This window comes from Myxozyma melibiosi (assembly GCF_037950935.1).
Source record: "Myxozyma melibiosi strain Phaff 52-87 chromosome Unknown BZA70scaffold_4, whole genome shotgun sequence".
NCBI lineage: Eukaryota > Fungi > Ascomycota > Lipomycetes > Lipomycetales > Lipomycetaceae > Myxozyma > Myxozyma melibiosi.
In genome coordinates, this window is record NW_027042918.1 from 572647 (window position 1) to 597100 (window position 24454).

General features: G+C 49.9%; 9 protein-coding genes and 1 non-coding gene across 10 annotated transcripts; 5 read left to right on the top strand and 5 right to left on the bottom strand.

Annotated features, from left to right (window-relative positions):
• Positions 1–305: 305 nt before the first annotated feature.
• On the bottom strand, positions 306–2407 carry BZA70DRAFT_146856 (uncharacterized protein). The gene has a single exon (XM_064909672.1). It carries the CDS (start codon positions 2313–2315, stop codon positions 783–785), a length of 1533 nt encoding a protein of 510 aa, XP_064768912.1. The 5' UTR covers positions 2316–2407; the 3' UTR covers positions 306–782.
• Positions 2401–3355, bottom strand: BZA70DRAFT_145641 (uncharacterized protein). Its single transcript, XM_064909667.1, has one exon. The coding sequence runs from the start codon at positions 3225–3227 to the stop codon at positions 2703–2705; it is 525 nt and encodes a 174-aa protein (XP_064768913.1). The 5' UTR covers positions 3228–3355; the 3' UTR covers positions 2401–2702.
• BZA70DRAFT_t39 lies at positions 2856–2929 on the top strand. The gene has a single exon. It is a non-coding gene; the product is annotated as a tRNA-Ile (tRNA).
• BZA70DRAFT_277310 (DNA repair metallo-beta-lactamase-domain-containing protein) lies at positions 3342–6779 on the bottom strand. The gene is made up of 5 exons (XM_064912430.1): positions 5723–6779; positions 5239–5660; positions 4953–5141; positions 4326–4875; positions 3342–4236 (listed from the first exon to the last, which is right to left on the bottom strand). The coding sequence occupies exons 1-5, from the start codon at positions 6551–6553 to the stop codon at positions 3814–3816; spliced, it is 2415 nt and encodes an 804-aa protein (XP_064768914.1). The 5' UTR covers positions 6554–6779; the 3' UTR covers positions 3342–3813.
• A 1765-nt stretch (positions 6780–8544) lies between these two features.
• Positions 8545–9910, top strand: BZA70DRAFT_277317 (uncharacterized protein; the record flags this gene model as incomplete). The annotated part of the gene is made up of 1 exon (XM_064912431.1): positions 8545–9910. A coding segment is annotated over exon 1 (1142 nt), but the record flags the coding sequence as incomplete, so codon positions are not given.
• A 4813-nt stretch (positions 9911–14723) lies between these two features.
• Positions 14724–17340, bottom strand: BZA70DRAFT_247366 (putative C6 transcription factor; the record flags this gene model as incomplete). Its single annotated transcript, XM_064910653.1, has 4 exons — positions 17084–17340; positions 16789–17006; positions 15321–16584; positions 14724–15074 (listed from the first exon to the last, which is right to left on the bottom strand). Coding segments are annotated over exons 1-4 (1887 nt in total), but the record flags the coding sequence as incomplete, so codon positions are not given.
• Positions 17341–17770: 430 nt separating this feature from the next.
• Positions 17771–19073, top strand: BZA70DRAFT_146430 (ubiquitin-conjugating enzyme/RWD-like protein). The gene is made up of 6 exons (XM_064909670.1): positions 17771–18118; positions 18193–18388; positions 18465–18484; positions 18550–18639; positions 18701–18761; positions 18815–19073. The coding sequence occupies exons 1-6, from the start codon at positions 18052–18054 to the stop codon at positions 18840–18842; spliced, it is 462 nt and encodes a 153-aa protein (XP_064768917.1). The 5' UTR covers positions 17771–18051; the 3' UTR covers positions 18843–19073.
• A 236-nt stretch (positions 19074–19309) lies between these two features.
• Positions 19310–20561, bottom strand: BZA70DRAFT_237255 (DNA-directed RNA polymerase; the record flags this gene model as incomplete). The annotated part of the gene is made up of 5 exons (XM_064910408.1): positions 19310–19419; positions 19477–20016; positions 20081–20318; positions 20375–20446; positions 20505–20561. The coding sequence occupies 5 exons, from the start codon at positions 20559–20561 to the stop codon at positions 19310–19312; spliced, it is 1017 nt and encodes a 338-aa protein (XP_064768918.1).
• Positions 20562–20606: 45 nt separating this feature from the next.
• BZA70DRAFT_277345 (NADH-ubiquinone oxidoreductase 49 kDa subunit mitochondrial precursor) lies at positions 20607–22823 on the top strand. Its single transcript, XM_064912432.1, has 4 exons — positions 20607–21038; positions 21138–21320; positions 21383–21432; positions 21494–22823. The coding sequence occupies exons 1-4, from the start codon at positions 20699–20701 to the stop codon at positions 22460–22462; spliced, it is 1542 nt and encodes a 513-aa protein (XP_064768919.1). The 5' UTR covers positions 20607–20698; the 3' UTR covers positions 22463–22823.
• A 30-nt stretch (positions 22824–22853) lies between these two features.
• On the top strand, positions 22854–24433 carry BZA70DRAFT_277347 (uncharacterized protein). The gene is made up of 4 exons (XM_064912433.1): positions 22854–23018; positions 23083–23136; positions 23251–23661; positions 23723–24433. Exons 1-4 carry the CDS (start codon positions 22980–22982, stop codon positions 24392–24394), a joined length of 1176 nt encoding a protein of 391 aa, XP_064768920.1. The 5' UTR covers positions 22854–22979; the 3' UTR covers positions 24395–24433.
• Positions 24434–24454: the final 21 nt, after the last annotated feature.

The window sequence follows — 24454 nt, forward strand, 5'->3', positions numbered from 1 at the left end:
ACACTTCTCTATATCTGAGATATAGTGCTGTATCTATATACGGCCTTGGAAGGAAGCTAGCACTTTAGCTTACCGCTATTACGAACGTATTATATCCTGTTACTTTTTTGGCTGTCTTTCTATCGAGGATTTGGATTAATTCCCTGTTCATGATTTGAACTGTTCATCTTCTAGGTTCCAGTACGTCAATATTCTATCATTCCGATCTGGAGGAGCCAGCCTGGCGACAGCTACACGAGTCCTGCTTGATCTCAGAATTTAAGGCTACGAGCACCAATTACGAAACTAAGGCTTAATAACATTGATTATCGAGTAAGACAATCACGTACAAGTGAGAGGAAAATATGAAAAAAAATGAAGATGCGGTAGAATATCGTTAAGAAAAAAACTGGGATGGCTCCAAAAAAGAATAAATGATTAATATAGTAAAATATGGAGAGAAACCAGAGAATAAACAATATTGGCAAAAAAATCAAATAGGCGTAAGAAACAGTAAACACTCGGAAGGACAGATCAAAAAAATAAGAATAGAAATCATATCAGCAAATTAGAACGTCAACAACATAATACCATAAACACAATAGGACCGATAGCAAATAATCGTCATCATCATTCTGAACATAATCATCATCATCGTCGTCGACATCGTTATCGTCGTCATCATCATCATCGTTGAAAATTGCAATAAAATCATTAACGCTCCCGTACAAATGCCATCATAGAAGTAGATATCTTCGTAAGAACAGTTCGTAAGGATCATGATGATGTAAACGGCTCGAAAATCAAATCGGCCGGGGGAGAAAGACCCGCCTGCGCTTGACGACTACTTCCATTTCCTCAAGCAGAGCACGCTTCTTGGATTTCGGAGGGTCATCGTTGGATATAACGCTGGCTGGCTTCTTACCAAATCTCCGACGCCGTCGGATCTCGGTGGCTTCGCGAACCAGCGCTCCGGGAGATGGAGGCGAAGGCAGTTGAGTCTCAGCCGCTGCCGCCTCAGCATCATTAGAAGCGACGGGCGTGATGATACTCATGGCCGAGCCTTCACGAAGAGTGTCTGGGATTCCAGCACGAGTGACAAACATCATCCTCTGGTGAGGTCGCTTTGTGGTGTTTGGACCGTTGGGAGCCAGCTGGATATAGCCCTGCGAGGTTGCTGGTGCAGGACTGTTCAGGATCTTGTAAATCTGGGCCGAGAGAGTGGATTCGTCTTGAACGGTTGTTGCAAACGGGGGCGCCAGCAGAGACGGAATGGTGAGCAATGACGGGTAGGTCATGGAAGACGTCATGTACAAAAGCACGAACAGCAGGCCCGAGGCAATGGTGATCTTGTCAAATTCGTCCTGGCTGAGTCGTGCAGAGCATGAGTGCCCGACGCGAGGTGACTGCTTCAGAAATTGGCAGTCTGTGTTTGCGTCCGATTTGACTAGGGACTGCGGATTGAGCTCCGCGGTGTCAGAACGTGCCCGACTCTCCAGCATGGACACTTGCTTCTCAAGCTCGGCAACTCGCGCGTCGAGATACCGCTTCTCCTCCTCAAGCTTCTCGTTCTCAGACTCGAGATGCTCGATGTACATTCGCTTCTTCTCGCGGGACGCCAAGGCAGCAATACGGTTTCGCAGCAGCCGGTGAACATGCTTATAATTTGCAAGTTCCTCAGGCGCGAGATCGTCTTTGGTCTTCCCGGGTGGTAGTTCAGGAAGAACGAGGGGTTTGCGCGAGCCAATTGTGTGCAGCGGGGGGCGAATGTCGGGGTTGATCATGGCAGCCTTCTCCGAGATGGAGTTCTTGCGACGGCGCACGCGCTTGGTCGAGGCGGCGATCTCCTCGGCTACAGCTGCAGTTGTAGTATTCAGACAAGGCGAGCGATTAAGAACATTGGACTGCTGCTGCTGCAAAGTCGAAGACGTTTGAGCGGTCTCGCACACGGGCGTGAGTGGCAGCGGAGAGAAGACAGAAGAAGCCGTGGACGGGACTGAGTAAGCCTGCGCCGAGATGTCGTGACTGAACTGATGATCCTCAAAGTCTGGCGCCGGCTCGAAGTTGGTCGCAGGCACGTAGTCAGAGAGGGTGTAGGACTCGCCGACTGAGTAGTCCGTCAGCAGATCCGGGTACTCTGAGGAGTATTCAGGGCCCAGGAAGTATTCGGTAGCAGCTACGGCATTGAATGACGGGCGAATGGAGGACAATGACGACGACGGGGCGACGGAGGATGAGGAGGAGTTTGTGGATGCAGCTGGATGTAGGACGCGCAGCTCGTCGAGATCGGAGGACTGCAGAGCAAGCGTAGTGCCGGACATTCGCGAGAAAGCCATCGCTGGTGTTGCGGAAGACAAAGGCTCGAACTGCACAAAGTCAGGGAAGTAGCACCGGTAAGTATATTAGAGGGCAGTGGTGGGAGGTTGCAGGTAATCTATTTACCCAATTTGGCTATCATGATGGCCGGCGGGCGCCGCACGATCGCGGCGGTGCGAACATGGGTATGGCCTCGAGAGGGCGCTTCGCTGGCACGCTAGCCCTGTTAGCCCTTGTTCCTCCCTCCGCGTGACTTCGCATCCACCGGCCCGGCTATCGCCGCTTATCTGAGCACGCATCCGACAGCCATCGCGAGCCAGCCAGCCAGCCAGCCTCCGCGTCGCCTCTTTCCGCCTCTCTTTGCGCATCTTGGGCTGCTGGGGCTGGGATGGAGTGGTTTCACGTGACTACATACCCTTTTGAGCAGTAAATTTGTTTAGTAATCGCAGCATAATCTTCACATGCACAGATTTTATAGCCCTAATCATCACATAATATGATGCATATGCAGAAAAAAAGAGGAATAAACTTGACCAGATCAACTTCTTCAAATGTAATCTGGTCTCTTGGCCCAGTTGGTTAAGGCATCGTGCTAATAACGCGAGGATCGGCGGTTCGATCCCGCCAGAGACCATAACAAACAACTCCAGATTACCAATTTTTTTTGCCTGTATTGCTGCAGTATTTTTATTTTCTTGTTTTCTATTTTTTTCTGAGTGCGCTTGTCGGAGATATAAAAACTGGAAAAAACGAGCGATGCCGTGGGGGCTGGGAGGCAGGGGATATCTGCTCGACTGGCCAAGGTTTATAGTCTGGGGGAAGAAGAGCAGGGGATAATTGCGAGCAGCCAGCCTCCTCCAAACCCCGGTTATTGTCCGGCCAGCCTTCTCTTCAAATAAGGGACATAAAGATAAATTTACAAATAAGAGCATCGAAATACATATCGGCTGCTCGTGGTTCGGCCTTCGCAGAACTCCGACACGGTCGGCGTATGCCACCTTCTATCCTGACAGGCTATATAATGCGCAATCTGGACCCAATCGATGACAGAATTAATCATCTAAGATCATCTACAGACTCTATTATATCAGATCAAAAGTAGTTTATTCCCTCCAGCCAGCCTTCCACACCATTAAATATAGACAATATATACAGTATATGAGCACATATATGGCAACACGATGGAAGCTCATCGGCTCTAATTTCTTCTCTGAAGAACTTAACGGTCGGGAGCAGCAGAAAGATAAATACGTTTCCTCCATCGCTGCTAAGATCGCGTTGAAATCCGAAGTTTTCGGATTGCACTTGCGCAAACTGCGGGCAATCCTTTCTTTAGCTTAGCGTCCTGTCCTGCGCCTGATCTGAGAATTCTGAGACAACCCTCTGTCCCGCCTGGTCATATGAGTTATGAACATCCGCTGACTCTCTGCAGGTTTTCCTCTTTCATTGCTTTTGTGTACCTAAACCACCGTTAACTCCTTTTTTGTTTTGCCCTTCCGATTGTGTAAGAAAACGCAGTCACCACCTGGTTTGTCCAGGCACGACTTTTGTGTAGGTTCCGCCGCTCCTGCGGCGTAGCTTTTCCCATTTATCAATCCACTCTTTCATCAACGCCCTTGACTTTGGCGATCCAACGTTCACAGTCGGGATAATGCGCCCGATATTCAGAGCCGTGCAGAAACATGACAGATCTCGAAAGCTAGAGTGTTCGCTATAGGGTACGTTGAAATACATATACCGCTCACTCGATCCACGTGCGGGAACCATCGCTGCCTCGTCATAAGCTACCTTCCAGCTTTGGATCACCGTCTCAACCGACGGCGCACTTTGGCCCTTGGCGACAACGTGCGCTTGTGGAGGGCGGAACGTCCATCCCGTGGGCCTGAATCCGACGATTCGGGCAAAGTCCGACTCAAAAAGCTCTAGATATTCCTTCAAAGTCTATTATGGTGAAACGAGTGATAGCAACTTGTTAGCCCGCGTCGAGTAACGCCAAAAACGGTAACAAAACCCATGATATGTACACTTACATCCGGTCGCATCTCTTGCATTCCCACAAGATGTACTTGTGCTTCGTGAGGATCCGCAGTCAAAAAAGAGTCTAGCACCGGATCCTCCAGACAGGCATAGGTCGCGCGTTTGCGAGCCGAAGAGTAGATTTTGGTGTTCAGGGCCTTCGCAATCGCGATCGCCATGCGCTCTTTCCCGATCGTATACGAGCCCACCACAACGAGCAACCGACCAGCCGTAGCCGACGACCGGCCAGCACCACCACCACCTTTGACCTTTGAAAGAAGGTTTTTTATTCCAGATGTGCCTTCACGCGAGCCCAGTCTTCGCTCAATTTCCGCTGGATCGTCCGTCAACTTCCTGCAGACCTCGGCGCTCGCGTTGACCACGTCGGATTGGTCGGGAAACGCGTATTTAGGGTTCAGATAAGTTGTATCGAGATACAAGACATCAACCCTCTTGCCCGCAAGTAAAGGGTGCGTAACCTGCACGGGACAAGCACGGAAATCGCCCGTGTGGAGAATCCTGGTTCGTGGCGTTTCGAATAAGAAAAGCGCTGACCCTGGGCAGCTATAATAAAAAAAATTAAATAAGCGACCAAACCGCGATCCATGGTCAGATGACGCTCGAGACAAAGGGAAACTTACTGGTTTGCATCAATCAAGGTCACGTAGAACTGACCAAGATCAATACGCTCGTTCATCGGCAGCCTGATAACGTATTCGGGATCAACCTTCAGGTTTTGGATCACGAGATTCCCTGTCGCTTGCGAGCAGTAAATCTTTCCGTGCGTCCATGTCTTGGACAGCCCACCGTAGTGATCGGAGTGGTAATGCCTAAGTTTGATACTTGGTTAGTGATCGATAGAAGCAATATTACCGAGCAACGGGATATGCCGTCGCAAAGAAGCAAATGCACACGTGGAGAACTCACGAAAGAAAATACATAGTCACATCAGGAACAGCTCCAAAGCTAAACGCATCTACCGCAACTCCGGGCGATATATTCATGATTTTGTAAAACGGACATTTTCTCGGCTGACCTTTGCCGCTCTCCGCGTCCGCGCCGTTTCCAGACGGTACACGCGCGTGTTCATCTGTCGTTTTCGTCTCTGCAGCGGCCCACTTGCTGGCTTCCTTGCGGCTCGCAATCAGTTTGGTGAAAGCGTTTTTGGGGGTAGTCAGACTATTCTCTGACGTTGGTGTAAATGAATTAGCAGTCTTGGAAGAAGACTCTGATGACGCAAATGGTGCGGCATCAGGCTTTTCTTGCTTTATCTCTGTCGGTAAAGTCTCAATGTGCTCTACTTTTACCGACGCTGCGTCAAGGCATTCATTGACATGTTGATCAATCGTCTGTTCCGCGGCGGGCATATTAGCAAGCAGGAATCTAACTCATAGCAAGGATTCAAACATACCTCTGTTTTTTGATCTGTTCCGCATACAGGGCATACTTGGTACTCTGTTGATATATTCCCGATCGTTGTAGATTCTTCAGCTTTGACCTCGCCTTTCGTAGACGGTAAAGAAGGTGTAGATTCGACGAGTGTGGTGTCTTGCGTTGTTGTTTCGGTTTTCGTTTCTGGTTCTGTGGGCATCGATTCACCTCGATAGCCGACCGTCTCGTCTTCCTCAACCTCTACCTCCTCTTCTTCCATCACAATCTCAAATGGCATCAAACCTCCCTCTTCGGTGTCTTCCTCCTCTCCTGCTCCGTCGAAGGCGTTTGCTTCGCTAATCGCCTCGCTCTCTTCAAGTGCGTTGATATACGACTGCGCTTCGGACATAGTGAACGTCTCTCCATCTTCGTCATCGTCATATCCATCGACAAGCACAAACAGTCCATCGCAATCTTCTCCTCCGCCATTCCTCTTCGGAATCCTTCGAAAGAACTTCAAAAGCGCTCCACCTTCAGCTCCTTTGCCGCCAGCCGCCCGACTCAAACTTCGACGACTCGATCGTCCTGGAGTCGACGCTGCGACACCCGCCATCTTCAGCGCGCGTCCGGTACTTTGCGACGGCTGAGCTTTTCGTTTCAGTCTGTTCCCATTACTCTGCTTACTTGGAGTACCCAAGCCAGGACTGCTCGACAGTATCTCAATCGGCGCATTTGGACTCGCCGCCAACTGCTGCTGCTCATTGGTAGGAGCCACAGACTTCTTTGTGAACGCAGTTATACTAGACTGTGTCGGCTTCTTTTGTTTCGCCGGGGTTTTCGTCGGGGTTTTCGTCGAAGGAGCCATCGTCATCCCCGGCTCGTCAGTGGCAATTCACCGTGTGTTGCCAATAGCTTTTCGTGTGGCGACAATCTAAACCGCTTGATAAATGCTGGAATAGCTCACTCAAATTGCCTTATATATTTCCAAAACAAAGCATGCTGCAAAAGAGACCGCTTTTTCTTTCGTGTACTCGGCACGTAGACATTCGTGGTTGACGCAGCTTCTGCTCACGGGTTTGAAGATGGAATTTAACGCGTCAAAGTCACCTAATTAGCAACGCGTCGATCATGAAATTTTATTTATTTCGGGTAGTCACGTGATAAATATACTAATTCGACCAAGTTATAGTGAGCCAGCTTATTCTAACTACTGTCTCTGCGTCTTTACTTGTAGGCTACAGTCAACTATTTTACAGTGAGGTTTAATGTTTATACTATCATTTAATACAAAAATGATTCTATTTTATTATAATCAAATCGTCTTCTATACTTTAAGATCAACAAAGTCTATGGTCCAAGTAAAGTAGCAGAACACCCTCTATAGGTAATTCCCGTAATGGCTCTTCATATCAGCGCTACCGCAGACACTCACTCAGCTCTTCAAATAAACAAGCAGCCGGTCCGCCCACATGTGCTCCCGCAGAGCTGGCTTGCTCGCTCGTCCTCAAGCTGCCCCCGCTAGAAACTAATTTATGACGGGTAGCGAGAGTGGAGGTTGAGTCCATGCTTTTAGATCGGCCAGTATTGCGATTCTCAGGCGATAAGTGTCGCGGTTAGCGCTAAAGACATGAAACTTTCAGCCAGTGTCACCGTTTTTTGTATTTTTCAGAGAAATGCAGAAATTCAGAGAAACGGTTCACTGTGAATACCGGCATGGCTAGAAAGTGGTTGGAAAAATGTGGGAAGAAACTCATCGCTCATATAAAGAAAAGTAAGAAGAGATGTTGCTCATGATGAATAAAGGTCATCATCTGAAGAGAGGAGCTTCCTGGTCTTGTAGAAGAGAGAAGAATGTGTGAAAAGGAGAGGAAAGGAGGGATGGAGGAGAGGGCGGGAGGGGGGCGCTTTATAGACGTCCGGGAGGGGGAGGGTCCATCAATCCTTCTGATGCGGGCTGGCAGAATAGGAAATACGGGGAATCAGACAGGTGTTGCCGCAATGATGTTGCAATAACAGTACAGCACGAACTCATCAGCGTGCAAATCGAGTTGAAATACTAAAAAGTAATGGCCTCTCAATCTTCGAAATGCACAGCAGTGAGCTAATCTTGTCATCGACCAAACCAAGATGCGGATAATTCACAACCGTCATCCCTGCAGCAAAACCGTACATCAGCGGTTGATGAATACAGACGTTTGGGCCAAGGCGAGCATCCAAGATCAGATAACCAAGGAGTTGAGCCTCGTGCGGCTTCCCATGATGTAGAAGCCAATGTTCAGCTTGTACAGACTATTTGTTGCTTCATCGAGAGGATCGAGCTGGATGAGAGAGTCTGTAAAGTGTGGTTAGCCTATGAGTACTTATTGGCGATGCCTGTAAACAAATTTCCCGGTGCAAAGTGGTATAGAAGACGAGGTACGATCAGTAATAACAGATCACGGCTTCAGTGTTCACTCTTGATTCCCAACACTCTGCAATTCAACGACGACGTAGTCTGCCGCCTGCCTGATCCACAGATAGCCAGTCTTGTAGGAAATGATATAAGCAATTGAAGCAAATATACTTGCCGAGGTATTGAAGTATCTCTGGCCTACTAGGCGCAAGGGTACGGGGAGAGAAGAAGGAGCGTGGTAGCCTGGCAAAACCTTAATCGCAGTCCCTTGTTCGCTCCTCCCGCCATCGTTCCCATGTTCACGAACACCGCGAACAGCCAGAGGCACGGCTGCTTATCGTTCTGCGTGGCTCAATAGCAGGTTTATCAAGGTTCTGATGATATATCGTCCATCACTTCAGTGAAATTTGACAGATTTGACGAGCAACTAGGCCAGTGGCATGCAGAATGGCCCGTCTAGATGTTCGTCTGGTCAACAAGGCTTCCTTTGCTGAACGACCAAAGCCTTGTTGATTCCAATACCTGATTAAATCACACCAAAGTCCTGCTATTTTCAGAACCCATGTGGGAGACTCTTGCCTTGCTATATCAATGGCCTCGTCCGTCTGTTCTCCTTCTCCCTCTTCTTCTCCCCCCCCTCTCCTCTTCTGAATTTCCGTATTTCCTTTCCGACCTTTCGACTTTTGTGATCGCCATGGAAGCCAATTTTTTCCGACCTCTATTTGCTGCTGCTGAACCGAACCAGCGCAGCACGCCACCCCCCGCCCCTGTCAACAACGACGTTGGTGGATTGATCTTGCCGCCTGGCGGAACTCAAGTCACGTTTCCGAGGCCCAACACGATTATTGGTAGGGTGATCACAGAGCTGGTGAAAAAGCACCAGCAATTTCCCAACTTCTTGGGCGAGAATCCCGCTGCCGCTCCTGCTGTGCCGGAGCTTATTCCTGGAACCGCCGGAGACGAGGTAGTAGAGTCCCACACTGCCTCAGCCGAGGTGCCTGCGGGATCCCAGCCTGTTGATCTCTCGGACGGAAGCCCTCAAGGACACGAAGTCATAGACCACTCGAACCCCTTGGAGCCTCCGTTCTTGAAGACGAACAAGTCTGGCCGCAAGGCGAAAACCACCTCGGCGTCTTATGAAGACCGCCTTCAGACGTTCATGCTCAATTTCAAAAAGATGCCCGAGCCGGAGTTTGACCGTATCTGCAAGGCGATCTATCCTGCGCAGTTGATGTCTGTTGACTACGCGGGTGAAAGAGAGCGAGGCGTAGCAGAAATCTATATCGATGATTTCTCGAAGATCCTACCGGCCTCTGGAGATGCTAGCATTCGGTACCCTCCCCTGATGCAGAAAGTCCTCGCCGACTGCCGGCTCGACATCCCCGAGTCCGCAGAGTTGCTGGACGACTATAATCGCATTCGTCACCTGAGTCGCATCTATCACCTCATTCTCTTGATCTCCCCGGATCGCAGCCAGATCAAGCAAGAATGGATCGACGAGACTCTTGGCCAACACGGAGAGAAATGCAACAAGAAGGCGGAAAGCGGTCAGAAGGTTACCGCGCGTCAAGAGCTGCACCTCACTCGCGACGAGTTGCAGAATCTCTTGAACAAGCTGCGCGCCGCCGACACGAGCAACCGTGGCTATGCACTTGACGTCCTTGTCTCTGCATTGTACAGCTGCAAGGTCAAGCGGCCAGCTCCGAACGCTGACGAGAGATGCCACCAACAAGGATACCAAGAGATACGTCCCCAGAACAGCTTCTTTGTATTTGCGCGTGCATTTGAGCGTTGCGTATCCCAGGGCGAGAACATCAGACAGACCTCGCTCCGGATGTATACGCAAATTGTCTGGCGCAACGTGCTCACAAAAGATCAGCGCGATCTGTTCCAGGCAATATTCAAGGAGATGAAAAAGATTCACTCGATCATTCATCCCAAGTATAAGTACGCTCCCAAATGCCGCGCACCGGGACATCAACGACCCCCAGCTGAGAATGGCGAACAATCAGGCGCTGTCCAGTCTTCTCCTTCTGTGAGCAGTCAGATTTCCCAAGCCAAGCACGCCATCGCGGACGCTAACGCAGACAGCCGTCCAGCGAAACGGCAGTGCTTGGCTACGGAGGAGACAACAGTCGCTGCCCAGCTAGTCACTTCGATGCCTGGGGAAGTTCCGGATACATCTGCTATGTACTATCTCGACGGAAAACATCACATGGGCTATGGCCGTGCTATGGAGGAGTCAGCGGTCGCTCCGTTATACGATCCTGCCCTAGTTCCCGCCGAACAGTCTGATCCTTCCGCTCTCTCGCAGCTGGCGCAAGACCAACCGTACATCCCCCTCTTCTCTCTGGATCCTAATGATTCGCTCACCAGCTATCAGTATGCAGAGGCCGCCGGTAGCAATTTCTATGCTGCACCCGTCCTGCAGACGTTTGGTGCCTCGATACCATGTCTTCAGGACCCGGAACCTCAATACAACAACGACCTCAATTTCGATGAGTTTATGTCGCCTGACCTCACTCTCGATGATTATCTGAACTCTTCTGAGGCAGGGCCTTTGCCGCCAATGCAAATGCCCGCCCCTACTGTGGACTCTCTCCTCTGATCTGTGATCTTGAAAATACCAAAAAATCCAAAAAAAAAGTTGTCGACTGTGAAGCTGTGTTCTTGTTTTGTTTCGTTCGTTCGGTGGGCTTTCTGAGATACCTGTTCTCCGTTTTTGCTGAGATTGTGGTATGAGCATTTGGGAGTTTTGGGAGTTTTCGGTTTTCTGATCTGTCGGCTCTCTAACCACAGTTCTTTCTTTTTGTTTTATTCATATTTTGGTTCGGTGTTTTGGCTCTTCTTGGTTAGGTTTATTTGTATTGTATTATCTTGTTTTGTATCATTGTTGGCGTTGAATATTATCTTTATATTATATTATCTTGTTATGCCTTCGCGGTTTGTCGTAGTGATGCGCAGAACGCAGAGACAGGAGAAATAGTTGCTGCTTGCTCTCATGTTGTTACAGTAATCGACAAGCGCGCAGGGGACTGATCAGAGAGCGGTTTTACAGCAATCACAATAAGAAGCAGATGGGTAAAGGAGTATCGTTGCGTAGAGAGTCTGCCCTGAGATGTTTGACTTTGGTAACCTAGCTATAATGATGGTGCTGAAGAAAGTCTTGTCTTGATTGGTATTGACTGAAGAAAGATTGAGAGCGTGGACGGATAGTCATTGAAAGCAACGCGTCCATAAGGAGTTTCCGTGGTCTCGTGAAAAGCGACATAGTATGAATCCAAATGTAGAGAGGCAGCTTACGCCACAGGCACTGTAGGTTACTTATACGCTATTGCAAACTACGAGTTATAGTGATGCGTAATGTTGTATAATAAGAAATTTATCATTGTATGTTCCCTTATGATCCTTCAATATAATCTGATGTTCCCCTATAATCCTTCACTATAGTCCTATCGTCCCCCTATAACCATCTCATCATAATCATATCGTCCCCATATAGTTATAGACCGGCAAAGTCCATGGTTGGAGTAGAGTAGCAGTAGCTCAGGTAGCAGTATCTCAGATACAGGTAGCAAGCACAGGCAGCAAGCACAGGCAGTTTTGGTGTCGAGTGGTGTCTTCAGCGCGAAGTTTCTGGTGTAGTGAGAGTTAGCTGAGCTCTAGGTAACTGACAGATAGATAGGTACGGACTGTAAGCTGTTGTAGTGAAGCGTGCAGTCTGTGCAGTTTGTTGAACGAGGAATGTAGTCGTCGAATAGTGAACGTCGTTGTCAAGTAGCGTCTCTGATTGTCGTTAGCAAACCACAAAAACACATACAAACCAGACGGGACGAACTGATCGCTGTTGTAATTTGCCCGCTATAGGTAAATTGCCGGTCTATGAAGAGTCATTAGCGCTACCACAGCCACTCACCAAATCTTCTGAATCGACAAGCAGGCACCGGTCCTTTCGCATGCAGCTCCGCACGGCTAGCTTGCCCGCTCGCCCTCAGGCTGTCCTCGCATGCTCGGCGGACGCCAATAAATGAGAATGCTGCCAAATAGGCATATGCTACTCTCTGACGTCGCCGCGGGATGCACCATTCTATGAGATTGTCACCATTCTAGGTATATGCTATTTTCATCTAGGAAAATGCTACCCGGTGCGGTATGTGCTATTCTCTCTCTGTGAGTATGCTACCTTGTCTCTCTGGCGGGCCCGCGGAATACGAGCATGCGAGAATGGAGGTTATGCCCATGTTTCCGGACCGGTCGGTTATGCGATTTTCAGACGGTGAGTGACGTGGTTAGCGCTAAAGTCTTGAAAATTCCAGCCGATGCCACCGTTTTTGATGTATTTTGCAGAGAATGCAGAAATTCAGAAAACGAGGTTCCGGTGGCTACCGGCTTGGATAGAAAAATGTGGGAAGAAACTCATCGCTCATGTGGTGAAAATTGGAAGGATCTCGGGAAGAAGTAAAGAAATTTTGTTCAGGCTTGAAAGTTGTCCTGTTCATGATGAAGAGATCTTTTGTCCAGAGGAGAGGAGCTTCTTGTTCTTGTGAAAGAGAGAAGAGTGTGTGAGGAGGAGAGGAAAAGAGGGAAGGAGGAGAGGGCGGGAGGGGGGGGTTTTATAGACGTCCGGAGGGGGCTTCATCAACTCTTCTGATGTGGCCTGGCAGACCTCCAGGCATGTGGACATCCCGCGTGACCCCGAAACTTCCCTGGCCTACATCTCTCACCCGTGTACCCTGGTCATTTGAAAAAAAAAGAGGGATGCATTTCCTAATTGAGAGCCAGAGGTACAGAAGTTACACGCGGGTTTGACGGTACTCGCACGGCGGAAAAGCAAAAAAGGATCCATCTCCTGATCAGGAAGGAATTTTATACATGCTAGGAATGCAAATAATCATCCGAGCATTACGTCATGGTATGAGATCAATACAGCTTCCTGGACGAGCAAAACAGCAGCTTCAAGCCAGAATATATTCCTCAAACATGCACAGACTAGTCCGGTTCTTTTGACAGAGATAAGCACGATCCAAGAGCTTTAGATCGATATAGATTGCCGCGTGCCTTAGTAGTGAAACTAACGAGCTACGCGAACGTCAGAACGCCACGAGTTGTATCACTTTGGTCCCTGCTTGGAACAAGCAGCAAACAGCCGCCGTTCCTGAAGATCATTGACTCACGATCAGCCGTCATATTCTCCTGACTTTCATCTGTATTTTCGCCTCTTTCGTCCTCGATGTTGCAGTGAATATCAACAGACTGAAGCCCGCAGCACCACCAGTATGTGCACATGTTACCCCCTCACATTTCCGGTGTCTGCGCAAAGGCTTCCGTTTTGGTCCATTTGCCACCCTTCTATCACACTCGCACAAGCTACGTCATGGAAACAAATACGAGAAATAAAAAAAGTAATTCAGCAGAGTGAACAAACAGAAAGTCCCGTGACTGACGAATCGTTCGGGGTCGGTCTCGACTGCACTTAGCCAGCTTAATGCCACACTGGCAGTAAAAGCGCAGGATAGCCGGAGTCATTTTGTTACTGAATCTCAAAAATAGATAATGTTGGAGTTGTTTATTTGATTACAGATATACAGACAGTCAAGTACAATTTTATAACACCTTCCTGCGAGCTCAACTGGCCGGCACGGCGCGCGCAGCAGATATCGCAAAAGATGCGACCTCTCACATCGAAGACACGGACATCTTTTTGAACCACAGCACACACAGCTAACATTTCTTGATACAATTCAGCATGTTTCTACACGACGCCAGAAATCCCACTTAGAAGAACCAGGACAGCACAGAAAGGGGACAGAAGCACGCATCAGATTGCGATCGTGCGCACACATGTGAAATCAAGCGCTCTCCAGCCCATCCAAGACGTTTGTTAGATTTGAATAATATCCTGTATTCTCAATCAGTCTAAAGGAACTTGGGCTCATGCTCTGCTTATGTGGGTTACTCCAGTCGGGGTCGTTTAACAGAGGGTAGAACTGCGATCAGACGTAGATGTGGAATGTTGATAGATAACCGCAACCCTGACAGGGCAGTATTGCCCCTACGGGACATACGGAATCTACCGAACACTAATACTCTACTAATTGATCTCTGGTAAGCTTTAGATAAACCGTTCTATTAAAAAAAAGCCTGCAACATATCAATTCCAAATATCAAAAGATCCAAAAGTAGCGCCCCCATTCGTATTCCCAGTAGATTCGTTTTTCATATCATTCACATCCAACTCTGCGTTTCCGTCTGCGTCATTCACTGCGTTTTCATTACCCCCCGCTGGATTGTCTGTCATTAGTGCCGCCGCTGTTGCTGAGGTCTCGAGATCTTCTTCGTCTTCGGGCTTCAAGTCGACGTTTAGAAACATGCTACTGACGTCTTCTGTAAACTCGTTTTTGACCGGCGGGTCTTGATTGTCCGCAGCTTGGTCACGGATTATGCCAGTCATTAGACTTGCGCTCGTGGGGTCCTCGTACAGAAGCGAGTATACGTCATTAAGCCATCCGGTACGCATCTCAAAGTCGCCCATAGTCAAACCAGGAATCGCATTCGCACCAGTGCTCAAAGGATCAACAAAAGCGCCGGGTTCGGAGCCGAGTAGCTCGAGATTATCCAAAGGCTTCATGTCGTTTGCACTAGTGCCTGCTGGGCCCGCGACAGTATCAGCATCTGCCCCGTTAGGTTGCACCACAGAGCCAATGAGCCCGTCGATCAGAGCCAAGAATTTATCGGCAAGAGCGTTGCGACTACTAACCGCGGCCAGCGCGGCTTTCGTGCGTTCGAGATCCTGCTTCCATTCTGACGCTTTCGGCGAGTTGGGCTCAGAGCAATAGCATAGAAGAGGGATAAGCCCTGCTTGGAAGAGGAAGTACAAGGCATACCAGACCGCGATGGTTGATAATGGTTTGCGATGTGCTATGTAATCTTCAACCGACAGAATAGTCGCGTGGGCATCCTGCATACAGCGGTTTCGACAGGCAATTTCGGCTTCCGATTCCTCAAACGCAAATTTGACATGCGGTTTAATAGCTCCGTTCGCGCCCATCGATAACGAGATAGGTGCAGGATCAGACGCGGTTGCTGTTCGTGGACTTCCAGGCGGCTGCTGAGTGACCTCGGCGCGGAATAACGGACTCGTTGCAACGCGAGGCTCAGGAAGCGGCACACTACCTGCCGCACCCGGAGTGGCACCCCTTGCTGTTTGAGGAGTGCTTGATCTTGTTGACATTATAGAGGCCATTACTTTCTCTGAAGCTCCACTGACGGACAAAGCTCTCTGCAGCACAAAGGGGCGGAATGCCAGGATTCTGAGGTTATGATAGCGCCAGTATATCCGGTACCTGGCAAACACGAACCAGTCCTTTGCGTCTGGCGAGACGGGCGTTTCCTCTTTAAATGGCACCGGCAGGCTTTCGACGAATTTGTCAATCTGAGAGGCAAGAGAGAGTGTCTGCTCGGCGGACAATGGAGGTTTCGAGATGATTCGATTGTAGAGATTGTTGGTAGCCAGATGGAATCGGCATTGGACAATCATTCCAGAGTACATTGTGATATCCAGATCACTGCTGGGAGGCATCACTTTTGTGTCAAAGGTCAGGTCACTGTCGTTGATATTCGACACCTCCTTGACATCCATGCCGCCGTGATCAGGCCAGCCAATCGGTCGTCCGAATGTGATTGCAGCTCCCGAATCAAACATGAAAAGTCCCCACCAGGTTCTGCGACGCATTTCCTGCTTCAAGGGACTCGATTTCCAGCCAAGAAACTCGCGGTGAAGAGCTAAACCAGTAGCCATTCGCTGCGCCAGTCCGAGGAAGTTCCAGCCCGTATTTGGCCGGTTGCGCTTCTGTACATAGTTGCTGAGAAGAATAAGAGCCTGGACAAGCGGCAGACTTCCAGTCTCAAAAACATCAGCGGTAAGCCTTATCTTCACGTTCTGGAAGAACGCCATATCGGCACAGGAGGACTCGTTGACGAGGCACCAGGCACCGAGGGCGAGGACCGTGTTGAATAAGATTTCCCACACGTTCTCTGCCGGCCGTGCAATCTGATTTTCGTATTGAGCGCGAAAGGTCTCTTCGTGCAGGAAGGGGTACGATGTGTGGTAGATTGAGAAATAGGCGTCCAAGAGGGCATCAGCGACGTGCTTTGGCGCCGGAGACGGACATAGTGGTAAGATTGGAAGGCCCCACAACTCTGTGCTTCCCTCGAGGTTCGTGTTGATACCAGTGGATGGGTTGATGCGAAGCGCACGCAAAAGTACTGCGCTTGATGCAGATCCGAAATAACCGGAGCCATGGGGATTTATCGACAAAGCCGCCATACCATCAGACAGATCGTTGTGGGTGAAATCCTGCTCGACCCAGTCGAACCCGTCAGCTTCGTCGGGAACGGTCTCTTGTATTGCGATCGGCTGATGCTCATCCTTGGCGTCGGCCGCGTCATCTTGCGATTTCTTTCCCGGTATACTGCCGTTACTCTTTCGCCAGGCATGATCGTGCACCGACCTCTCGCTTTTCCAGTCGTCGGGGTCTTCGTTGGAGTCATGGGCGTCCAGCTCGAGCATGGCAGGGCTGATATCAAGCTGCTCATCTGTTTCCGAAAACTTCCGCTTGAATATGTCTGGCGACTCGCTCGAGTCGGAAACACTTCGTCGCGCAAATCCTCGCGATGCGTCCTCGCTTGTGCGCCGGGAAGACGACGACGAAGACATGGCCAAGAGCTTGTCGATATCAGCATTGGGAATGAGCTCGCTGATGAGGGCTTCGAGGCGGTCGACGCGCGTCTCGACTTGGGTCAAGTACTTGCGCGTCAGTGGAGAGCGAATCGCGCGAGGCGAGTATACACATTCGCGCTGATGGCGGCGACAGTAGCCGCAGACGGGGTACTCTTTTGTGCATTTGAGCTTTCGACGACGGCAAGAGTCGCACTGGTATGAAGGAGAGAGTTAGTTATGTTATTTCTTCTGTAAAGAAGAAGGAGAAGAAGAAGAAAGAAAGCACTCACGGCTTGTTCAACTAGCTCTTCCTGCTGGAACTTGCGCGCCTGCGTGGAGCTCATGGTAGCCGAATGCGAGTCAATGCCGCAGTGGTTAGTGCAGCGGAACGGTTAAGAGCGACAACGAGACGAGGAAATTGAGGGCAGCCTGTAGGCTATAAAGTGTAGAAGAGCAAGAGAAGAGAAAGACTGGTGATCAATATGAATAATACAGAAAAAAGAATTAATTGGACGCCAACAAATTATTGGACCCCTACCCTCGAGCGGCTTGAGAGACTACATTCGATGCACGTGCCCGTCACATTCGACGATAGCAGTCTGGCTGTTGGGGGTGGACGTTAGTGGGGGATTGTCTCTGGAAGCGGGGGCAGCAATTTTCATGCGATCTACGGCGGTGTTCTGGCGGAAGAGGGTGTTTGGTGTTGGGGAAGAGGGCATGGAGCGGAAGTGGTGGACGGAGATGGACGAGCATCGGTTAGATGGCACACTCATCCCGCATCTCGCGTCTTCAATGTCGCATCTCGCAACGGGTGTTGATCTCTCAGGATCTTGGCCGGCTGGTAGAAGCAGATACTGTGATCTGAAGCAGAAGCAGAAGCAGCGGCGAGTGGATTGATACTGCGTCAGTGTGTTTGGATGTAGACTGTGCGGGGTGCGCGAAGCGGGTTTACAAGTACTCTGTAGTCAAGACATGCGAGTGACTAAAGCGTAGGATGCAGGAACAAGATCGAGCAGGAGCAACAAACAGCCTCTACTTCTTTGTTCTTTATATGTTTTTAATAGTAAAAAGAAGCAAACAAAAGACACCAAAAGACGTGCAAAAGCAGTTGGGAGTTCAAATCGCCTAAATCGGATTCACTGAGCGCAGGGTTTTGGTCTTCAGCGATGGACTCAACTCGCTCGCCCGGCATCTCCACAGCCGTCGCTCGTCTCGACATAAACACCCATTCACACAGCACAGCATCGCTGATCCCGCCATGATCGGAGGATTTACAAAACGTCTCGGACGTGAGCTCAATGATCTGAAAAATAACCCTGCAGTCGGTATGTCAGCCCTCGTGGGTGCGATTACGACCCACAACTGCTACTGCAGGTCAGCTTACTCTGGCTCGTTCTAGGCATCTCTGTGTTCCAAGCCAATGACTTCCGGATATGGCTTATCGATATCAAGGTCATGGACGATAATCCGATCTATGCAGGCAAGACCTTTCGGCTGCAGTTCAGATTTGCGTCGTCGTATCCTATAGAAGCACCAGAAGTGCAGTTCGTGGCATCCTATGGAATCGAGATACCAGTCCACCCACATATTTACAGGTATGTCTGCTCATATTTCTTCTTCTTTTGTAATTATCAAGTGGCAGCTACTCACATCATCTCGTCTGATCTACAGCAACGGCCATATCTGTCTAGGTACACCCGCTATCACCTCTCAACCATCGATGATCCCCTGCATTACTAACCAGTATCCAACGCAGATGTCCTAGGCTCGGGATGGTCCCCAGTACAGACCGTCGCTTCGGTTGCAATGTCTATCCAGTCTATGCTTGCCGGTAACGACAGAAACGGTAAGCACATTCATCCAAGTACTAAATCAAATCGCAAGCTGACTGATCTGCTTAATCCCAGAACGACCCCCAGATGACGCTAGATACGTCGCTCATGCGCCGATAAGTCCGAAGAACACTAGGTGAGTTTCTTATATGATTTGATGTTTCGAGTCATTGCTAAGACAAATTGCAGATTTGTATATCACGACGATACAGTATAAGCACTACAAGTCTGATCAGTGCATTCAACTGCCACCACTGCTGCTGCCACCTGAGCGCATGCAACAAATTTCTCCACATGTATAGTACAGAATCGTTATCGGCATTGGTTTAAGGCGCAAGAGAGTTTTCGGGTCTGCAGATTTACCTATACTTCAACACACCAGACCTTGGAGCCCTTCCGCAGTGGTAGTCTTACTACAATATACGATTTATGCTTTTAGTCAAAGAAGAGTCTATAAGAATCTACCAGATGTCTCTATAAAAGAAAGAAAAAACTCCGATTAAACGCAAGAGATATGGTACACACAACGACTGACTTCCTCATCTTTGAGTCTGTACGGGCTCTTTCACAAAAAAGAAATGCCTCATCTATCTAGTATGCAGCAAAATAACTATAAATCATCCCAAAATAAACACAAATTATGTACTTTTGCTCAAATGGCCAGCAGCATTAAATCACATTGGTTTAGGCAGCCAAGTTGAACTTCCGAAGAATCTGGCATTTCTTCTTGAGCAGCTGGACGCTCTTAAGGAAGATCTCATCCGGAGTCATAGCTCCCGTCGACTCGACCGTATCTGCACGCAAGGTTAGCAATCATAAGATATTAGAGAATAGTTAACAGCACTACTTACAGATAAAGTGATCACGCTGTCTGCCGAGGCGCACGCGTCCCTCAAACTCTGGGTGACGAAGAACTTCTCTAGAAACGGTGTCCTTTCTGGCATCCTTGACAACCGCCTCGCCCTTGGAGTTGATCGAAATCACACCCTTGGGAAAACACGAGCGGAACTTCTTTGCCAGCTCACCAGTGATGGGCTCGCCAATGATGTCGATGGTGGGCAGTAACCGGTAACTAGCGGTAGCCACAGGACTGAACTTTGCGTGATCCTGGCCGATGCCGAGGATGCAGTGCATAGTGAGATCGATTTCCTGGCCCGGTCGCAGCTTGGCAATCAGGATATCGGGGTTGGTCGCAGCGATTCCTTCTGGAAACCACTCGCTCTGACGGCCTTGCGGCTCGTACACGATGTCACGGGCGTAGACGTGGGCGTTGTTGTAGAGGAGTTTGGGATCGGTCGTGCCTTCTGGAGCGTTGGGGTTGGCGGTGCACTTTGCTGATAGCTGGAGGACAACGGTGTCGTAATCAGTCGGTTCGAAATCGGGATCGTCCTCTGAAGTGAGAAAAAGTTAGAGCAGATCAAGGAGACGATTATAATTAGAAACAAGAGTGATTACTTTTGAACCATCGCAGGTAGTCGGGGTTGGCCTTGAGCGGAATCAGACCCAGTCTGTGGGCCAGGACCTCATCTTGTATTATAGAAGTGTTGTTCTCGATGTAAACGTATTCGATAGCAAGGGTGGGGATCTCTGAGATCATTATCCGTCTGAAGGCGTTGGCGATCGAGGCATCGACACCGATCAGATCGAACTCGGCGTTGAGCTCGCTGATGTACTCGATGTGGATTTTGAGGTTCTATAAATCGTATTAGCAGCTGTGTTCTTCTACACGACAAGACATGTAGTAGTTACCTCTTGGAACTTTTCTAGATTCCAGGAATGGTCCTCGCCGGGATAGTATCCAGGGAAATCAGTGCTCGACACCTTGATGAAAACGCGTCAGAATACACAACAAGCCAAACCCAGCAACTTCCTCACTCACGTCCGTCACTCGGTCGGCCTCAATGCCGACCCTGTTCCTCGGTTTCTTCTCTGCCATCTCAACGTTGCTGCTGTTGTTGTCGCTGTGAGCCGAGAGCAAAGAAAATTTTGAGATTTTTTCCTGCCGCCGCCGTTGGGAGTTTTTTGGGTTTCTGAATTTGATCCGGGTAACTGTGCACAAGTCAGGTGACTTCTATGCAGTTATGCGGAGCCAATCGGCACGGCGCTTTTTCGGCTCACACCTTCGCTCGTCTCGAGACCGCTCCGCACAAAAAGGCACCAGCATCGCGACAGCAGCAGCCCAGAAGCAACCGCCACGACACGACAATGCTGCGGACATCTCACATCATCAGACGGGCGCCTGCGATTAACAGGGTCAAGCGCCTGGCGCACCCTGCTCGTGCCTTCCGCGCCGCCGCGAGGGCTGCCTACGAGCAGGAGGAACCGCTCTACCCTGGTGCCCCGATGCCAAAGTATCCCGCGACCAGACTCGAGGAGATGCCGGCTGAGTTGTTCACCAACTCTTTCAACAAGCGTACGTGTGCTGTCGGTTCAGTGTATTGGATCTCAGTTTGGAAGGAGAGACGCAGACAGTGCATTCGGGACGCGAACTGACGCTTGTTTTCATCAACAGAGACCCAGAGAGATATCATTCAGGCAAAGAACAGAAAAGTTCGTGCTTTCACCGTCAACTTTGGTCCCCAGCATCCCGCCGCTCACGGAGTGTTGCGTCTGATTTTGGAATTGCACGGTGAAGAGATCATTCGCTCGGATCCCCACGTCGGTCTTTTGCACAGAGGAACCGAGAAGCTGATAGGTAAATACTTCTTGCAGAGAGCTTGGAGTGATGGATTGCGGAATACTGACTCTTCTCTCTAGAATACAAGACGTATCTTCAAGCTCTGCCCTACTTTGACCGTCTCGATTACGTACGTTTCTCCAGATTTAGGCCAATCATTCTCAAAAGTTATAATACTGACGCGCACGCAGGTCTCGATGATGTCGAACGAGCAGGTCTTTGCGCTGGCGACCGAGAAGCTTCTCAACATTGACATTCCCGTCCGCGCCAAGTACATCCGTGTTTTGTTCGCCGAGATCTCGCGAGTCCTCAACCACTTGATGTCGGTCCTTTCCCACGCTATGGACGTCGGTGCCCTGACTCCCTTCTTGTGGGGTATGGAGGAGCGAGAAAAGCTTATGGAGTTTTACGAGCGCGTGTCTGGTGCTCGTCTCCATGCCGCCTACGTCAGACCCGGTGGTGTCTCACAGGATCTGCCGGCCGGTCTGCTGGATGATATCTACATGTGGGCGACCCAGTTTGGCGACAGAATCGACGAAGTCGAGGAGCTGCTTACCGACAATCGTATCTGGAAGCTGCGAACAATCGGTGTCGGCGTGATGTCTGCCGAGGAGGTGCTCAACTACTCCTTCAGTGGTGTCATGATGCGCGGCTCCGGTGTCCTCTACGACTTGAGAAAGAACCAGCCCTACGAGGTCTACGACAAGATTGACTTTGACGTCCCCGTCGGTGTCAACGGTGACTGCTACGACAGATACCTGATCAGAATGGCCGAGTTCCGACAATCGCTTCGCATCATCCTCCAGTGCTTGAACGACATGCCCGCCGGCCCCGTCAAGGTCGAGGACTTCAAGATCAGCCCTCCTCCCCGCAACATGATGAAGGAAGACATGGAGAGCTTGATCCACCACTTCTTGCTCTTCACCAAGGGCTACTGCGTCCCTGCCGGTGAGACCTACACCGCTATCGAGGCGCCCAAGGGTGAGATGGGTGTCTACGTCGTCTCCGACGGCACCGAGCGACCATACCGATGCAAGATCCGCGCCCCGGGATTCGCGCATCTCGGTGGCTTCGACCAGATCGCGCGTGGTCACTTCCTTCCTGATGCTGTTGCCATCATCGGAACCATGGACCTTGTGTTTGGAGAGGTCGATCGTTAAGTAGTCATGAGAGAAGTAGAGCACCCTCTCTTCTTTCCATTATCCACTCAGCTGACGTAGTATGACGAACGGCGTCATTCAGCTGCTCATTATTTTAAAATTTCCAATTTATATTTCATTTTTATTTTTTCTAGATTTCCTATTTCCTATTCATACGTGCGAGTTTTTTTTTGCTTTTTTATTGATTTGATTTGATTTGTTTGTCTTGATTTGCTTTGATTTCTAAAGCTGGGCGGAAAGGACTGACGATGTTCATGTGTTTTTTGTGGATTTAATAGAAGAACTGAACATATTTTATAAGAAATTGTAGATTTGCGTAAATGTGTGGGTAGTTGGCAGATTTATATTCTCAGTGGGTTGAAGATTGGGATCTTTGCGCGCAGGAGAGTGACGCGTGTGTTTTAGTTAAAGTCCACGCGCGCGACGAGTACCTCCTCCACACCCCCCCCACGCTCTCCCACTGCCGAATTTCACCTCAATTAAATACTTGATACAAGTAAAGACGCGCTGGAGACAGATGCCAATCACAGAGAAATATCAGTCGCTTCCGGGGCTTGTGAGTTTATCTGCTGTCTAGAGAATTAGCGAGCGAGCTGGAGTTTATTGATGAATCGGTGTAGGATACGTGGTCGCCGGACGTGTTTGAGACTGGCGATGGACCGAATACTGAGTCTGTAAGTGATTCTGTCTTTTTATTTTGTTTCAAAGATCCTGTGATTATTTCTACGGTTCTTGGGCTGCGTGGGTTTGGAGATCAAGTGCTAACGTCCACCTTGCTCGAAACAAAGGACTCAATACCGCTCGCTGCGCCAGAGCCCGAAAACGAGGATATAGACTACACAAACATCTCGCCCAACGCCGCGCGCGAGCGATTTCTAAACCGCGCGTTCAAACCCGACGACGATGCCGTCGACAATGGAGGGTTTATTGCGCGGGAACCGGAGTCGCTCGAGATGAAGATCGAGAGGCTGAGGAAAGAGATCTCGGAGGTGTCGGCTGCGCTTGAAGGGAAGAAGGAGGAGGGGGAGAGAGAGAGGGAAGTTGCGGAGATGAATGAGGCGATGAGGACGATTATGGAGGCGAGTAGGAGCGGGTCTTTAATTACGAAGATTGCGAGTGAGCTTGCTGGCGGTGGTAGTAGCGCAAAGAGCGCTGAAGAACCGTCTGAGACACAGGGATCTGTCCTCCCGAGCAGAGAAGTACGACTGTCTACAACTTACAGTCATATTCTGATGGACTAGTGCTGACGACGTCAAGCAGGAACAGAGCATACCCCCCAAACCAACGATCCCCGACTCCAAACTACTCGATCTCGACGCGCGCCTCGCGACGCTGGAAAAAGCACTCGGCAGCACCTCCAGCATTTTATTCACAAACACGTTCCAGACCACAGTTTTCGAGCAGCCGGTTATCCCCACGCTGCTGTCGCTGTCGCAGCGGGTGTCGGCGTTCACTGCATCGCCGGAGAAAATCAGCGCGCTTATCGAGACTGTGAATGCGCAGCAGAAGAGTGCGGCGGAGAGGGAGAAGAAGGTGGTGGGCAGTAGCGGGAGCAGGAGTACGACGACGACGACGATACGGCCTTCGAGCGGGGACGTCTACGGCAACGCGGCGGAGGGTGAGTACCGGGAGAAGATAGACCAGCTCTACGCGTCGTTGCAGAACGTGGAGAAGCTGGCGACGATAGTACCGGGTCTGCTTGACCGGCTGATGAGTCTACGGTATATTCACGCCGAGGCGGGGAACGTTGTCGGCAGCGTGGAGGAGCTGAGGAAGGAGATGACGGCGACGGAGGGGTTGGTTGGGAAGTGGAAGGACGCGGTGGACGGGGCGGAAAAGCGGCTTGACGCGCTCGAGGAGCGGGAGAAGAGTAATCTACAAACTGTTGAGGAGTGGGTGAAAGAGCTGGAGAAGAAGACGGCGGGATTATGATCTACATGTTGATAGAATAAAATATCTGGGAAGTTGAGCATCAAGTTTGATGGAGGTGCC